This window comes from Candoia aspera, chromosome 1 (genome assembly GCF_035149785.1).
Source record: "Candoia aspera isolate rCanAsp1 chromosome 1, rCanAsp1.hap2, whole genome shotgun sequence".
NCBI classification, from domain to species: Eukaryota; Metazoa; Chordata; class Lepidosauria; order Squamata; family Boidae; genus Candoia; species Candoia aspera.
Window position 1 is genome coordinate 192,520,398 of NC_086153.1, and position 13,371 is coordinate 192,533,768.

Sequence of the window (13,371 nt, forward strand, 5' to 3'; positions counted from 1 at the left end):
AACAGATTTTCAGGAATTTGGATATAATTTATTGTAGCTTATAGTCTTACTTTTACACTGTTTTGATGGTGGTTACTGATATTCGTGCTTTGCTTAGTACTTCAAAGCTATTTTTTTGTCTTTTTAAATGGTTTAATATATTGTTATTCACAACTAACTAATTATATACTAGAAAACTGTAACCTCTATGACATTTGCAAATCCCTTGGTTATTCATTTGTATCTTCTTTTATCCCCTTTTTCCTGCTTTATCTTGTTTCTATGTCTGCTTTAGAGTGTTCAATAAAAAAAGAAAAATGGCATTCTTCAATATCAAATGTTTTTTATGTCTGTAAAATGTTGAATGTAAATTGTGTAACATTGGCCAAACCTATAAACTGAATAGTATCTTGGACAGAAAGTTTGGAATTACACATTTAACACTTGTTTTTTAATGCAGGTAGTTCCCAATCTAAATCTAAAATATTTGATTTGTTTCTGTACTCAAAATTTGTTGGATAAAATATAATGCCATTTTTGCTATAGACTGAATATTACAGCTGTATTAGATCAGTGTTTCACTGTATATATTATGTAGAGCCACCTGTAGGCCAGAAGGAATCAAATAGTGGTGTGTTCCTTTTTCCATTAGGTGCATGGTACATAGAACTTTATATGAGTTTATATTTTCATAGAATAGTTCAGTATGTAGTGCAGAATTAAGCCAGCTTTTATCTTACTTGGGGCCATACTTGGGTCATACTTTGTTTTGCCCTGTCCTTGGTGAGATATCTGTGTAGAGTAGATGATCTTTCTCATCTTCAATTCAATTAACCTTGAGAAACAGATACTCCTTAACTTTGAGATTATCTTCTCACCATCCAGTGTAAACAAGGACTCCCTAGATTTGGTGGTCTCCTTCTTGGCAGGACTCTTCAATCTTGAACCTTGATGGTTTTCCTCTTGGTAAAATGGTAAAGCATTCCAAGATAAGATATACTTGTCCCCTTTGTCATTGGTAAAATCCAGTGACATGAAACCATTCAAAAACTGGTATGCTTAATTATGGTTCAGAATCTATGTAAGCTAGTCAACCCCTCTCCCCCAAGGAACGGAACTTCAGTGCAGACCTAATCGAGGGTGCTACACATTTGCTGACCTTTGAAGGTCTGTCTATCATCATCTCTCTGTTTCCTGACTGGCAGACAGATTCTTTCTCTTACTGTATTCTTGTCGTCTTGAATATTTGTAATTACTGTCTTGTGTTAATATTTTTTTATTGCTGTCTTACATTGTGTTATATTCTTCAGTATTCCTGTATATTCTCAATTTACTGTCTCATATTATGTGATTATGTTATGTTCATATTCAGGTAGCCCTCACTTAACAATGGTAATTGGGATTGGCAACTCTGTCACTAAGTGACACAGTCATAAAGTCTAATATCATATGACTGCGCCAATTTACAAAAGCAGTTGCAGCAGTTCCAGTTGCCATTGTTAGGCAAATCCTGCAGAGTCTCAGCATCCCATGGTCACGTGATTGCCATTTGCAACTTCCTGCCGGCTTTCCCATTGACTTTGCTTGTTGGAAGCCAGCAGTAAAGGTCACAAATGGTGTTCAAAGTGACCATAGGATGCTGCCACCATCGTAACTGTGAGCTGGTTGCCAGGCACCCAAATCACAACCGTATGACCGCGGGGACACTGTGACGGCCGCAACTACAAGGAACAGTCATAAGGCTCCCTCATTCATCATAACTTCGAATAATCGCTAAACCAGTGGTCATTCAATGAGGACTACCTTGTATTACCTTGGAATAAAACCTTAAATATTGATATTGGTGACCCAACCCTGCTGGGCACCTTTAAACAAACATATAAATAAATATAAAATTTTAAAATACTTATGTAGTACATAATTACTACCAGCATAGAAAGTGCTTTTCATACAAAATTTATTTCACTTTTATAGACATATCCACAGGTAATTTTCAGGCATGATGCAACCTTAGATGTTAGTAACAGTTAATGTGGAAAGTGAGTATATACCAGTGATGTGACTCGAGATAACACTTTTACTTATTGATTATATATTTGTTTATTCTGACAAGCCACCAGAATAACAGGTTAGTTTGAATGAAAACATTACAGTAGTGTTTCAATTACTTTTTCAGTTGAATAAGGCCATTCCAGAGATGGAGTTTTAAATGACATTTATCCATCATACATACTGTTATGGGCTTATTTTTATGGGCCACATATAAATAAAGTGGATGGGGGAAACAAAACAGCAGCATTCAGTAGATTGTCAGGCACCAAATTTGTACCTGAAGCTTCAAAAATGACCTTATACTTTTTAAGTTAAAAAAGCTTTTAAGAAAAATAATTTGTATAAAACATGTGGTCAAAAAATTATTTGGATAATAATAAAAAATGGAATGATAGAAATTGACATTAATAGTTAGAAACCAAACCTTGGAACAGACTGTCATCCTGCACCAAACCAATATGTTTTTGTACTGGACTACACAGCACAAGACATATAATACCTGGTTTTTGAAGGTAAGTAAAGGTTTGCATAGTCTTCATCTGTTGTTATATAGCATCTATTAGCACCCTGCTGTGCTTTGGGTTTGATTCCAAAAAAGTGCTTCAGGGTATACAGAACAACACACACAGCTTCTGTCTGAAACTCTAAGCAGTTGTGATTTTTCCTAGGATTATAGAGCTATTTTCTGGAGCTGCCCAATGATCGCAGGAAAAGATATGACTGCTTTATAGAGGTACAGTTAGTGTTACGTTTGGTCCTATGTGCTCTGAACACTTTTTGTGGAATTAAATTGCAAAGCCCTGCATTACACAGTTCCAAAATCCACCTTCTGATGGACTATCGGTATTTCATACGCTGTAATTGCTAGAATATGTGTATATTTCTTAATCAGTACCAATATTTTGATATGATAAGTCTGCAGTCACATTTGTTACAAGTTTCAAATGGTATTTTGTATGGAACTATTCTTAAATTTTAGGAATGTAGGAAATTACTCAGTAGTCTTTAACTGGACCGCTAAAAGGCCATAGTTAATGTTTGGGATTTACATTTTGTTTCAAGTGCTATAGTCTTTGCACTATTTAACCTTGTTCCAAACACCGAACAAGAAAACCTTTGCCCCTTCCCCTATCCCAATGAGCACCTGCTATATTTTCAATTAAGTTAGTCATATAAAACTTCTATAGATAAATATCTGTAAGTATGCATTAGTGCACAAATTACGTAAAGGACACAACACATCTTTAGTACATAATTAGAATTATGTAAAGAAGAGCTTTCTGAGAAGATTCTAGCCCCTGGAATTCAAAAGTTATTGGCACATTTGGTGGAAAAAATTCATTTTTATTCACTGAACTCCTTGATATGCTATTGCTCACTAATTAAAAATCTTTGGCTTAACAGTTAGTTAAAGACAAAGATTTATGGTAAAAATAAATATATAAGAATGACTTACAGTATATACAAAAAATACAACCAATATTCAAGCTTAAAAAAAAGACAAAACCTGTGTATATATCAATGCAGGCTTTCACAGCCAGCAACAATCCAGTGGTGATGAGCTTTTGGGCTAACAGGCCATGGTCTAATTCTCTGGTATCCTGATGTTTTGCCAGCAGTTGTGGCTGCCATCTTCAGAGGTGAAAATTGTCTGCTCTGTAGCACACAGTTGTTGGCAAAATGGTAGGATACCAATGGACTAGCCCATAGCCTGTTAGCCTGGAAACTCATCAGTGTTGGGAAACCTGTGTATATTTGGTGTAAGCGACATTCACGCATGCTAATTCTTAAAACATTACTAAAACATGTCCTATTGCACATTAAAGATTGTTTTTGAGCATGGTGCTTACACACAGGTCTTAGAACACAGAATTAGCTGATTTAGAGACTGCAAGTTTACCTGAAAAACACCAGTCCGTATCACTGTGTGCAGTGGTGGGACTCTAAGTGACAAACTCTTCTCCTTTCTGCACACTGTAGTAGTACAATAATCAAGAGTCAAGAGTGCCTTTAAACAGATGCAGAATGCCAAGGCCTCCCTACTCAGAAGCATCAACTGCTTTTGCTAGACAAGGAGGCTTCTTTGAGATCATGATTGTAAGATAACTGAGCTTTCATTTAGAAATTCAGCCATTCATCCTTGCATCAGTACTTGAACATGAAGAGTCGGATCCGGATGAAATTAGTTGAATTTGAGTCCCTCTGTTTTAAACAGGATCAAAATACAACTAAGTCTAGATCCAGACTCATTCACCATTTTATAGATATCTATTGCAGGAAAAAAAAGTTACAAATGTCAGCAAATGTTTGTTTCTCTTAACATGCATTTTTTCAGCCATTTACCCCTTAAAAACAAAAAACCTAAACATTGCTACCCCTAAAACTGAATTCAGTTACATAGACAAGATAATCTTCCAGAGGTTACAACCAATTCTTAATGTCACAGTTTAATCGTATTAATGTAAATTATTAACTTCTGCCCATAAGCCATACATCTGCGTCTCTCACCTTGGAATAATCACAGTCAGCCATGAAATAAGTGGGATTAAAGTAACATATTCTGGGCTTGGAGATGGGATAAAATCTCAGTATCATGATGGCCAGAGAAGTTTGAAACCCCCATTTTTATTTTAAACATTCAGTGACAAAAAGAAAATCAAGGTCAAGTAACTATCCACAAATGGGAAAGAATGCTGGGTTACACTACTTTCTATCTCAGTAGGAGTCCCATATAATTTTCCTAACAAAATACTGGTATTTTCTTCAGATATTTAAATAACGAAAAGAAATGTACTGAAATATATCTGCATTTGTAGTTAGGAAAATTATCTCGTTATCCGGTGAGAGACGTTCCAGCAATACAAGAAAGGTGGGATCAAAGAAACAGCTTTAAGTCTTGACCTAACATGTAGTTCAAACTCTGGAAATAACAAGTAATTGTACAGTTCAGTCAAATTTTGGCAAGGGCATTCTAACAAGCCATATGACCACTTGGGTTGTGTCCCCCCTTTTAGACTGTAGCTAGACGTCCCTCCTCACACAGCTAGTTTCATTATGTTAATTTTTTTCTCAGCCCAAGGGCAGCCAACTACTATCAAAGTTAAGCTGGGGGCAAAAAGATCCACTACCTGGGAAAGATTCATATAGCTCCATTTTGCTCAAAGGAGGGAAGATTTATCTCTTTCCTGATGGATAATTTGGATTTTAACTGCAATTTTTTTAAGACTAGAGATTTAGTTAATGCATAGAGATTGGTTTAGGGAGTCTTAAAATTTGGATCTGTAACACCAAACAACTTTGATAAGGAAACAACAACAACAAAACAGGTCTTCCCACTTGCATCCCTCATGTTGCTCAAAGACACCTTAAAATCCATTCAATCTTTTAAGTTCAGCTGGGATCCCTAGGAATAACTTTCATTTCCATTCCACTTTGTGATCCATTGTTTTTTTGCATGGTTCTCTTTAGTTTTTCCATCTTTAATCTGCCTTTCCTCCTTCCGAATTCTTACAGCATGGTAGCGGGGGATGCTGTCATCGTACCTGGAACGCTGGAAGAACCCGCACTATAGGAGAGGAGAGAAAATGCCACAATGCATTAACTATTTATGTTATTAAACAAGTATGGTCTTACCCACCCTGGAACCCCCCAGATGTGTTTCACTACACTACCCTTATCTCTGTCTTAAAGATGTGTATTACCACAGAGCATTCCTTTAAAGAGAGGGACAAATGCAACACCAGATGTTCCATCTCTCTCTCTCTCTCTCTCTCTCTCTCTCTGTATATATATATATACATACACACACACACACACACACACATATATATATATACATACACATTTTCCTTTTAGATTTTTTATCCTGCCTTTATTATTTTTATAAATAACTCAAGGCAGTGAGCATACCTCATACTCCTTCCTCCTGTTTTCCCCACAACCACCACCCTGTGAGGTGAGTTGGGCTGGAGAGGGGGACTGGCCCAAGGTCACCCAGCCGGCTTTCCTGCCTAAGGCGGGACTAGAACGCACAGTCTCTTGTCAGTGGAAAACTCTCAATCTCAAATTTATTTTACAAAAGTAAAATCTCTTTATAGTCAACCTGGCAATATTTCTGTGAAATGCGGTGTCAAAATTCAAGGCCAGCCCAAATATATGGAACTTTGCTTAGAACATAGTATTTCCTAAGCATTTCATGAACCATATACAATTTACCTGGCTCAGTAAAAGCATAAAAATTGATCCTTCGCTTTCTGATTTATACCCAATAAGACATGCCTTTGGGAGTCTATTTTGATGAATCTAATGAGAGCAATCCTAAGGATTATGGAGACCAGAGGTCAAATTTATGCAGGCCTGGCATCAGGATACACCATGGCCAAATGCCAAAGTCTAGGCCTCAAACAGCCCGCCAGAACTCAGGCCAAGCTCAATGCTAATTTTAATTGTAAGGTTGGTGCACAGAAAAGTATCATCCAGGCAGCTGCCATCTCCTCCCCATATCCCAAAACATTACATTAGGGGACAGAGGCTCAGAGAGAAAGAACATGGGGGCTACAACAGAGCCATCCAACCTGTGCTTCTTACAATGTAATTCTTTGCGTGAATGAGCATAAATATCAACCTAGCTCAGGATCCAGACTTTCCTTTTCCCATCATCTTTTAAAGAATTGGGGCTGAAAGAAGTGCAGTCCAGGCAAAGGGGCAGCAGTTTCTTCCCACTAAGTCATGCCATTGCCTTCCTGTCACCCTGCAAATTTCCAAGGGGGCTATTACGGAGCTTCATTCAGGAAATTAGGGTTGCCTGAGGAACCCATGAAGGCTTGGATGGGAAAGAGGATGTTGCCATGGGGCTCAGGGTGCTGAAAGGAAAAGAGGGAGCATTGCCTTGGCACTTCAGAGGGAACCCCACACAGGTCTCCATCTAGCCTAGCAGTGCGCCTGTGTTTACTCACATATTTTCCAAGGTCTGTAAGCCTCATCAGCGGTTCTAGCTTCCACTCTCCCTGGGATTTTTCTGTGCTTTATTATTATTATTATTACAATGAATTTATTTTCCCTTCTAGTAACAAGATCCATAGGCTTTTTCAACCTATGTACAAGAAATGCCAGCCAACAAGGCTATAGGGCTTCAGAGAACAGGTCATATAGTAAACCCCACTTCAAATGGCCTGGATCAGTAACTACTCAGAAGGATGCTCATTTTTCAGACTATCCCCAGGGAATGTCATAAGAGATTTTCTTCCTCATGTTAATTATATAAAATTCACAATGTTCCTCCCTCTCTTCAACCCATTTGGTCTATATGCAGTGTGTATTTCTAGCCCATACTTGGCACTTTACTGTATAATGTTGTAGCAAGGACTTGGTCAGAGAAATAAATTTTGATCGGCCTGAGAAGTGGCTCATATTCTTCCTAACTGGAACATTTCAGCTTCTTTAGACATAAAGCAGCAAATGAAAGTGGCCATTCTGGCAATCCAACAAGTGCAATGTACATTTACATCTATGCGCTCAAGGTATACAAGAACATTAGCCAGCATGCAGTAGGCAGGCTTTACAGGAAGAAATGCAGATCCAAGTATAGATAAAATAAAATAGAAATTTGTCCAGTAAACTTCTGTGAAAACAGAGAATTGAGAACTGCCTTATATTGGAAAGGGCAACAGCAGCAGCAAAGGCTTTTGGCATGCATTTGTGTTAATAAAGCTATTACCTGCTTGCTAAAAAAAATCAAAATATGTCTTGCATCTCAAAACACACCCATATCGTACTGAAGCCTGTCAACGATTAACAATTATGGATGACATAATCATTACATCTTTAAATATGGATCTTCAAATACGGATGTAGACCTAGTTATAACAGTTCTGCATATAATGTTTGAGAAAAGCCCCATTACATTCAATGGAGCTTTATCACAAGATTTTATTAACTCTTTATTGGATTGTGGTCCCTGAGCAAGTAAAAACAGAAAATGTTAAATAGTTTAATGGTAATATATATTTTTCTTTCCTAATATTTGTTGTTGGTCTTTGTTTACTATATCTATATGGCCTCCTTCTAGCATACATTCATTTAAATGTTGGAAAGAGTGCACAGATAGGTTTAAATTCATTACATTTAACCATTTCATTAACTTCTTGTATGAAAAGTAGAGTTGTGGTTTAAGGTTATAACCTCAAGTTTCATATCCAGATACTTCTGTTCTTCATTGTCTTTTAACTGGTCAATATTCACTCAAATAGCTTCAAAGAGTCTCAAAGGCTATTTCAACCCTAAGTATGAACATGCTGTTGTTAGGTAAGAGAGATGGAGTTACTGGGTGTCTGATTGTTTGCTAGGAAATGGCAATTTAGCTCAGCATTTTCATTATGGGAAAGTGCTTTCCTCATTAATTTACCACTGAATGTCTGCTATAGAGTCCCGATGAACTACAGGGGATTCAGGGCCATGCTCTAAGAAGGACCTGCAGTTTACTTGAGTCACAGACTAGTCTTCAGAGACTCACTTGGATAGTAGCTGCTGGCAAGCTGTCTTTCTGGAAGAGCTTGTCTGAGTTACAGACTTCTCCTTGAGGAAACAAGCCAACATTCTTTGGAACACAGTTTGAAAGCCACTGCTTTGGCTTATCACAGGAGATTTTTTCCCTATTTCATAGCAAAATCAGAAGGGGGTTCCAGGGATGTGTTGTATCTCCTGGACCACGAACCAGCATATTTAGGCCTGGGATGCCAACCCTACATAGAAAGTCTCTAGAGTGGCAAGGGAGAATGCCTAAGTAAACAGTAGTTAAAAAACAACTGACAAAAGGATTGGCATATTTGTGCATGAAGAAAGATTATTCTAAAGAATGTAAGCAAGCATAAAAAGAATTGATATTTTGAAATGAGGCAATCAGCGGAACAAATGCAGCAAGCTTTGGGTCATTAGCCACCGCAACTAACCTGCAGCTAATAAATTCAAAAAGCAATTACCAATTACAGAAGTGGATCAATACTATGCATCAGAAGTAAGCCTCTCTTTATCAGATGGCTGAGCATGGATCTCAGCCTTGTGATATGTGGCATCATAATGATCTTTCTTATCTCTCTTGAAGAAACCACACTATAAGGAAGCAAGGCATTTGGTTAATATTAGGGACTAATGTGGAAAAAGGAAAAAAAAGGAGAAAAGAGTGAACTAACCAGACTGCTCTGAATGTGAATGCTAAAAATCTGTCTTATAAAATAACTACAAGGATTGGTTTGTGGTTATAATTTTCCCCCATAGCTAAATCCTTTGTTGCATGCTTTAAGGTTTCAGTTATGAACCTTGGACAGTAGCTATCAGTAGATTGGCAAGCCTTTTTTAATCATCATTTTGAGAGCGTGAAATAAATATATAATGCTTGTCAGGGCAACCAGACATGTTTACTCCCTATAGAGGCAACAGCTACTTTTCTGCAAAATCAAATCTTGGTATTAGAGATACGGCATTATATGAAACATGAATAAATGTAGCTTTGATTCAGTATGATAAAAAGCTCTCTTACTGTGCCCATGCATAAAAGATTCCCAAAGAAATTGGTGTCCTGTTTCTTGAGAGAACTTTAAAATCCAGACCCTGATTAATTTGAACAGTATTAGCACTGCAATCCTATTCATATCTAGACAAAACAAAGCTCAGCTGAGTTTATGGGGACTTACTCTCAAGTAAGTGTATATAGAATTGAAGGTTAAGATGGAGCAAGGTGCGGAGATATGGGAAGGACATAGAATATACCCATCCCCTACATCATGACATGTGCATCAGCATACATGCTGGGTAGTGGTGGAAAAAGAAATAAGAGTGCTGTGAGAGTCCACCTACAGTTGTAGGACACTCGTTTTCACATGGAAAAACATTGGAAATACTGTATCTATAGTTAACATATAAAAATGGGATCCATGTGCGGTCTCAACAGCAACAACATCTGAAGAAAATTCCATAATTGGGGCCCGCATAAATATACAAATATGCTAACCATCTCCCTAAACTCATTTAAAACTAAGATTTCCTTCCCCCACATTATTTACTTGTTGAAGAAAGTATTTTATTTAATTGTTCAACCAGACAAATTTCTCAATATTAAAGTAAATGTAGCCTCTGAAAAATCACAAGTTTTTTTCCCTTCTTCATTTTTTCCTTTTTGAAAAAAACAAAAACAAAAAGTTCTTTGCACGTTTTAAATGATATGTGACTAAATCTGAACAAGCATGTTGATAAAATAACTCACCTTCCACAGTAAGAACACCAACAAAGCAAGCATTAACAACCCAGCAAGAATAGCAACCAAGATGATCCACCAAGGAACTCCTTTATATAAAGCTACTGTTTTTGCAGGAAAGACAGTAACCCGTACCTACGAAAGAAGCAGAAAAAGATGTCATTTCCCAGGGAAAAGTTAGCCAATGTGTTACAATATTGATTCTACATGTATATTGAAGCACTCAGGACTTTTTGTCCACTTGTAATTTTCCAGATGTGTTGGATTACTTATTCCATTATATCCAGGAAGTTGGGCTCTTGACCATGCTGGGAATTATAGTCTAAACGTCTGGAGGATATCAGGTAGAGTAAGGCTCCCTTTGAATTACAAAATAGTGCAAAGCTATTTTCAAATTATTTCTCGATAATATTACAAACTAGAAGAACTATCCTCTTTCCCCACACATACTTTTTTGAAATCTGCACATTCTTACTAGAACCTGTGGGAGCTCAGCTTTGAATGATACTACACACTGTCATAGCAGCGAACAACGTGAAGAGGAAGCAACTGCAGGACTTTGGGGGAGATATGGAGAACTGACGATGGCTCTGCAAAAGTGGAGCCGACACTCGCGGCCAAGACCAAGGAACTGGTGAGTAGACCAGTCCCTTGGAACCTCTCCAGATAAGGAGAGAACAGGAGATTGCCCATATGTGCTCTGGACAGCTCCTCCTTGCAAGGAGACTGCAGGACATCAGTTTTCCATGGGTTTGAGCACTGGGAGATGATGGGATCATCCATCTTGCTCACAACCGCGGCAAAGCTTTTTAAAGGACGCTAAGTTTGAAAACCTAACTTTCTAATCACTTCTGGAAATTGCTTATTAATCATTTTAAAGCTATTAGAGACCTCTGAAATGACAAGTTTGAAAAGTCTTCAATGGGTGAGTTTATCTTCAACTCTGAACAAGAGAAAAATTAATTATAAGCTTAAGAACTTAAAGAATCTGAAATAAACAGCAAAAAGCTAAATAGGATTTTGAGCTTTTGCCTCCCCAAAACAGTGCCACAGAGATTCTTTGGGAACCAGTTTTGGAAATGATTAATTTCTGAAATGCTATTTGAGGAAAAGGAGTGAATAGAATTATTGACCAAAGTGGCTAGTGCTTTCCAGGTTTGTATGTGTTGTTCTAGCCCACTGAAAGGGTCTTACAGACATTGCCTAGAGTATTTTCAGATGGAGGGAGGGAGGGAGGGAGGGAGGGAGGGAAGGCAGGCAGGCAGGCAGGCTGGCTGGCTTTCCAGTGAATGACTCTTATGACAGTCTTAAGTAGAGAAATAGTGCAGACTCACACTTGTAGCTTCATTTGTCAGCTTGAGGTTATCCACAGCAGAGATGCCAATTCTAGCTTTAACAGGAATGTCTAGATAGTTCATTTTATAGAATTCCTGTAGAGTAGCAAAAAAAAAAAGGCTGTCTTTAGAACAAATAAAAGAACTCAGTTCAAAACTGTGTAAGGTACATTTATGGAACCTACCTCTAAGAAAGTGCTGTTCCACAACCTTGAGCGCAGTACCACTAAGGCTTTACTGTCTAAGCCTTGCAAGGAACATGTTATGTTGACACAGTTTGCCTCTTCATTGCATTCCTGCAAATAATACACAAAATGTTTCCAAGAGAGCTTAACTCAAAAGCAGATATACAGTACTTTTTGCAAGGTTTCTGCAGTCCTAAGACAGAGAAAGCCAATTTTTTCAAAGCAAATGGAAAACCATTCATAGAGCAATCCTAAAATGAGAAGAAAGACGAAATCTGTATGGAGGGAAGAGAGAAGCAGCTTTCTGTCTTTTTTTCCTTGTTGAGCTTTCTGATGGCCCACATCATGGCTTGGGTTCCAATGGGTACAAAATTCACTTCAGGTGTTTGTGGATGGCATAGTTTTGCTACTGGCTTGGGAGCGTGTCTGTGGAACAGGAATACTGGATCCAAGCCTTTTCCAGTCTGCTGTTGCACATCCCATTTTGCCCAACCCTGAAGTGGCAGGAATTTCCATGCTCACAACAAGGAGGCATAGGAAAATCACTCTGTTTCCTGAAATGTTCTCACTGGAACTAAGGGATTGCAGCCTTATAGCCTCAGGTTTATTCTACTGCTATTGCTCTAGTCATGTGGTTGGACAAAAGCCTACTTTCACTAATTCCACTAAAGAATAAATTCAGTAAATGTGAATACAACAGCAAAACCGACAGAAGACTGAGGGGTTATTTTCATAAAACGTCTTTCTATCTTTCTGCCTAGTTTTAAATTTACAAATGGCTTATTTATTTACTTACTTACTTATTTTTGTCCCTTCGAGTCAGTCTTAACTCCTGGCAACTGCCCGGACAGGTCCTTGCAGTTTTCCTGGCAAGATTTTTGGAAGTGGTTTGCCCTTCCCTCCTTCCTAGGGCTGAGAGAGAGGGCCTGGCCCAAGGTCTCCCAGCTGGCTTCATGCCTAAGGAAGGACTAGAACTCACACTCCCCTGGTTTCTAGCCTAGTGCCTTTAACCACTACACCAAACTGGCTCACTCCAAACGGGTAATACTAATAATAAAATAGGTAGCCTTTACATGCTTTCTCATGTCTCAAGCAGTCACAGACTGGAACTTAGTTTTCAATCAATCCTTAATCTGACAGTGCGTGGACTAATCTGAGAAAAATTATGCTACATAAAATTATGCATCTTTAAGATGCCAGAAAACTCTTTGGGTGTTTGGAATTTTTAAATATAGGCGTTTTACATGTGCTAAATATAGTTTAATAGGTGTACTTGACAATAGATTGCATTTAGTAGATTTTGAAATCTGAAAGAAACAAAGCAAGTGTGGAATTCCTGTTATTTTAGTGCACACGCATCATCGCTGGTTCCAAAAATAAATACTGAGGGGGAAGTTGATAAGGCAATTTGTCACTGGTTAAATAAGTGCTCACCAATGTCTTATACTTTCTTTCTGGAAACAAAGAAAAGCTTTTGCTACCGTCTGTCCGCTTCTCTGCAACTTCACGTTTTATCCGAGAATTTTGAGACCCCTAGAAATATGAACAGGCTTACAGAAGTAGTCAACATAAA

The 13,371-nt window shown here is 37.9% G+C and overlaps 1 protein-coding gene across 3 annotated transcripts in view; it reads right to left on the reverse strand.

The window, feature by feature from the left end:
- Positions 1-1,919: 1,919 nt before the first annotated feature.
- The window catches only part of ITGA6 (integrin subunit alpha 6), a 66,158-nt gene continuing 54,706 nt past the window's right edge, over positions 1,920-13,371 (reverse strand). For 2 of the 3 annotated variants that reach the window (XM_063318163.1, XM_063318161.1), the window contains 5 exons: positions 13,233-13,331; positions 11,799-11,909; positions 11,614-11,709; positions 10,289-10,414; positions 1,920-5,596 (listed from right to left, as the gene is read on the reverse strand). In XM_063318163.1, the coding sequence (XP_063174233.1) occupies positions 5,435-5,596; positions 10,289-10,414; positions 11,614-11,709; positions 11,799-11,909; positions 13,233-13,331 (594 nt within the window). In that variant the 3' untranslated portion in view covers positions 1,920-5,434. Of the gene's footprint in view, positions 5,597-9,008; positions 9,139-10,288; positions 10,415-11,613; positions 11,710-11,798; positions 11,910-13,232; positions 13,332-13,371 lie in introns of all 3 variants that reach the window. The other variant, XM_063318162.1, reaches the window with a different exon arrangement.